Below are 4,991 nucleotides of genomic sequence, written 5' to 3'. Positions count from 1 at the left end.
GAATGGTGGACTGACGTGACGAAGCTACCAGCTGATCCCTTTAAAAAAAAAATTAAAAAAATTCTTATTCTACATTCTCATTTTGTTTTACAATCCTTTTAACATGCTTGACGATAAGAACTTTTTATTTCCTCTTCGCAATCTTTGATCAATAGCTACATGACAACTCAACTCAACGATTTGGGATCGAGAAATAGTTTGTTTTGAGAAACTCTAATGTGATTGTGCATCTCCTTCGAGGGAGACTAAATTTGCACACAAAAAAAAAAAAAAAAAAAAAATTGAAAGTTGATGTTTGATTTATTACTTAAACGTTGATAAACGTACTCATTCCTATTGGTGACACATAATTTAGTTTACAAATTTTATCTCTAGATTTAGTCTCTCAAGCATTACCCTTTTTTATGGGCCACAATCTTGGCTCCCTATCTTTTGTGTACATATTCTTTATTTCATTAATGTATATAAAAAAATCACATATTCACTACGGGTGGGTAACGCTAACTTGTAACTAAATACTTTAGAAAAATGTGAAATTACCCTTATTTTAAAAATCAGTACTAAAAACTAGTAATATTCCTTCATCCTTGTAATATATATTGTTGTATAAAACGAAAAGTATTCCTTGTAGATTTGAAAATCTTTCTTTTCTCTAAATGGCGTATGAGTTAAGGAGGTTAATCCATAAAATAAATGTTATTCTAATCTCCTAAAAGTCATCAAACATATCTTATTATTCTTGTCTGAAATTTGATTCCAAATGTTTGATTTAGTAACTGTTATTCTAATCTCCTAAAAGTCACCAAACAAATTTTATTAATCTCGTCTGAAATTTGATTCCAAATGTTTGATTCAGAAAAAAAATAAAAAATAAAAAAGATATAATATAAGAGATTTGTAGACTTGCCCGCAAGCTCTTGATCCAAGACTCTAAAGAGAGAAAAGTCATAGGCTAACATCCACCACTCATCATCTATGTCAAGCAGATACCACAGATTCCAACAGCTCATCTGGAATCCCACTGAATCATGATGCTCAAGTGTCTCAACTTCCATCTCCATCCCCATCTCCACGCCTCTGCAATCACCAGAATTAACCCAAAACCGTCCTCTCACTCTGACTATTCCACCACCACCCCTTTATTTTCAACCACCAAATTCCACACCATCACCAATGTACAATCCAATATCCACCACCTCTCACTTAGAAGAAGCCCCATTTTCACCACCATGGCATCAACCAAACACAACCCTAGTCCCAATTTCGACGAATTCGAATTTGAATCCGATCCAACCCTTACCAATGATGATCTCAAGCCCACAAGACCTGATCAAAGGACATTTTCCAAGCGGGAAATGGCTTGTCTTTGGATTGGACTAGTTGTCGGAGTCCCAACTTACTACTTGGCTGGCAGTCTTGTTGACCTTGGCATGGCTTGGTGGCAAGGAATTGCCACAGTTGTAGCTGCCAACATAATCCTATTAGTCCCACTAATCCTAACAGGCCATCCAGGCACAAAATATGGCATCTCCTTCCCTGTTTTAGCTCGATCTTCGTTTGGTATTCATGGTGCTCATATTCCCACTCTTCTTAGAGCATTAGTTGGTTGTGGTTGGTATGGAATTGAGACTTGGATTGGTGGTGAAGCAATCTTCATTCTATTACCAAATTCAATTAAGCAATCCTATATGTCCCAAACCCTACCTTGGCTAGGCACATCCCCATTGGAATTTGCTTGTTTTATTGTGTTTTGGGTTGCCCAATTGGCCATTGTTTGGAAAGGAATGGATGGAATCAGAGAGCTTGAGAAGTACTCAGCTCCAATTCTCATCACACTTACTTCCTGCCTTGTCATTTGGGCTTATGTTAAGGCCGGCGGTTTTAGCCACATGCTTTCCTTGTCCTCTAGACTAACCACAAATCAGTTTTGGTCCCTCTTTTTTCCATCCCTAACTGCTAACATAAGCTTTTGGGCTACCCTTGCTCTTAACATACCGGATTTCACTCGGTATGCCAAGAGCCAGACTGACCAAATCGTTGGTCAAGCCGGGCTTCCAATCTTCATGGGGGCATTCACATTTGTTGGTCTAGCTGTGACCTGCTCCACAGAAGTGATTTTTGGACGTGTGATTTCGAGCCCCATCCAACTCCTCGGGCAAATTGGAGGGTTCACTACAATAATCCTAGCCATTGTCGGTGTTAGTCTTGCCACTCTCACAACCAACATTGCAGCCAATGTTGTTGCCCCTGCAAATGCTCTTGTCAATCTGAGCCCTTCAAAGTTCACATTCCGAAGCGGAGCCATTGTCACAGCCTTGCTTGGGATTGCATTTCAACCTTGGCGGCTTCTGAAGTCGAGTGAGAGCTTTGTTTACACTTGGCTGGTTGGATATTCTGCTCTGTTGGGTCCAATTGGAGGCATAATTCTCGCAGATTACTATCTTATCCGAAACACAAACTTGAGCCTCAAGGACTTATACTCCACGAGTGCTTTTGGGGATTACTACTATTCAGGAGGCTACAATTTAGCAGCCATGGCAGCTCTTCTTGTTGGGATTGTGCCCGTGGTTCCGGGCTTCTTGCAGAAAGTCGGCGTTCTTGTGTCGATATCAGATGTTTATGTGATCATATATAACAATGCCTGGTTTTTCAGCTTTTTCTCTTCTGGTTGTTTCTACTGGCTTCTGTCACGTTTGACAAGAAAGCAGGAGTCTCAACCTGCACAAGACCCCCTCTTGCGTCCTGCAAACTAAGATAGCAAAATTCCATACGGTTTGTAAAGAAGGAAACTTCACTTTGTAGACATTTTGGATGACTTCAAATCTGAAATTTCTTGTATAATAAGCCATCTGTAGGGTTTGCTTACCTTGAAAAATTGTATTATCGAATATGCATTACAGCAGCCAAAGGGGATTTACTTGTAATATAATTATAAGATTATGAGTGATGCATTATTGGTATATAGTCCCTTTCATTTGTCTAAAATTTATGGGACTAGCAAGGTCCGCATGCTTAATGGTTGGCCATGTGATCGAGTGATCGAGACAAACATTGAAAGATGAGCGTTTGATGATTATATTTGATGACGGTGTCTCAGTGTAACATAATAATTTTGCTAGAAGGGTAAAAACAAACCTGATATGATATATTATGTCAAAGGTTTTCAATTTTCACAGTAATAAATTTTGGGTATGGCACAGTGATCCTACGTAACATGCCAATTACAAAATCACATCCCATACAAGCAAAGAAGGCATTAATTTCATCAGCTTTCTTCAATCTTCCTGCATTGCTTTCATCCTTCAGCTCTCCTCCTATTTTCTCTCCTGTTATTTTTAGTGGAGAGTTCCCAATACATGAACTAAGTACTGACTTGACCGGTTTAACTTTCTCTGTTTTTAGTAGAGTGATGGTGTAGTGGGTTAAATAGTTGTTAGGAAGAAGAAGAATCGTTGGAGAATGAACTCGCATCATAATGTATAAGCATATTTACTTTTCGTCACTGCAGTAAAGCGTCATCTGCACTGTTTTAACTGTCTTGACAGGGACTTCGAGCAAGCCTTTTTCTCCATTTTATTCTCTAATAACCAAGGTTTCAAGTTTAAATTGAGCAACTCATAGCTAGCAGCTACCTGAAGAAAGAGTGGGCCTCCAAATGTACCATAAAGAAGAAAAAAAAAAGGAGCGGGCATCCATCTTGCTGGGCCACAATATTTTCATTTGGCTTCCCTTTCTCTTTTTTAGGATATGACACCTGCCCTTTTGTATGTTAGGCATTTCACAAATGTAAATATAAACACACGCGTGCATTTACAGTAGCTCTCAAGCACTAACAAGTCAATAACTTACTACAATTCTAATCACTTGTTTGGACTGGTTCCACATAATGGAATCATGAACTAAATCGTTGAATTTTTAGATTCTTATTCATAAATCATCATTGCAAAAATTCACTCAAATTGGAAATATTTAGCCCTCTAATCATTATTGTTGTAACCAAATTTGAGCACAATCGTTTAATATACCAACAACTGCCAGTGAGCCTACTAGAAAGAGAGCAAAGATCATAAAGAATCTAGGCACCGGTGTGCTATCAGCCAAGGACTTTTCGTCGATTAAGTCAGTGTGATGTATAAAGCGTCAACAAATAAGCTAGAGCATAGAATGTGATACATTTACCTTGAACCCTAAATAGTGTTATTATATTGTTTGATGAGGGCCTTTGTAAGGATAGAAATTTGTAATAAACTGAAAGAATCCTAATACAAAATCAAGGATAAGATTCCCTTCCTATTAGGTTAGTGATTACTTGGGGCCACTGTTCTAAAAATCTCTATCTAGCGCCGCCTAGGCCCTACCTAGGCACTAGGGGGGCGTTTGTTGCGCTGGATTATCTCGGACTGGATTAGCTTCAAGGACTAAGCTGGACTGGCTTAGACTAGACTAAACTGGACTAACTTAGTGAAGCGTTTGGTGCAGTATTGGACTAAGAAGCTGGATAATAACAAATTATAATATTATATTATTTAATATATAAATTATTAATATTTTATTATGATCTTATCTTTTTCTTCATTTTTTTTCCTACCATTTCCTCGTTAAATTGGATGAAGTTAGCACCGCCAAAAAATTCATCACCATCCCTGGACCGAGATCTTAGCTTTGAATGCTCGAATCTGTCATGGATTTGAAGAAGTCCAAACAGGCCGAGACTTCCAGGCCATTTTCCAGCCACATTCGACCACATTTTGGCCTCGATTCAAGTAAAATCGTAATCTTGTCACTCCCAGCTTCAATTTGGTATATTTTGTATGAAAGTTGGTTGTGAAATGGATCTGAAAGAGAGTCGGAAAGTTAATGATTGATCTAGGTGACCGGAGATGACGAGGAGTCTGTCGAGAGTGGTCGTTGAGCATGACGAGGACGAGAAAGAGAAGATAGTCTTAGCTAGTCCCATGGTTATTGGGGGGGTCTCGCTAAGACCTCTTAGT

At 38.7% G+C, this 4,991-nt stretch overlaps 1 protein-coding gene across 1 annotated transcript; it reads left to right on the top strand.

Moving 5' to 3' along the window:
* Window positions 1–902: 902 nt before the first annotated feature.
* Window positions 903–2,963, top strand: LOC137745807 (purine-uracil permease NCS1). Its single transcript, XM_068485818.1, has one exon. The coding sequence runs from the start codon at window positions 1,029–1,031 to the stop codon at window positions 2,751–2,753; it is 1,725 nt and encodes a 574-aa protein (XP_068341919.1). The 5' UTR covers window positions 903–1,028; the 3' UTR covers window positions 2,754–2,963.
* The last annotated feature ends 2,028 nt before the right edge of the window (window positions 2,964–4,991 follow it).

The sequence above is a fragment of the Pyrus communis genome, chromosome 9 (assembly GCF_963583255.1).
Source record: "Pyrus communis chromosome 9, drPyrComm1.1, whole genome shotgun sequence".
Taxonomy (NCBI): Eukaryota; Viridiplantae; Streptophyta; class Magnoliopsida; order Rosales; family Rosaceae; genus Pyrus; species Pyrus communis.
This window is presented reverse-complemented; position numbering and strand designations above follow the sequence as displayed.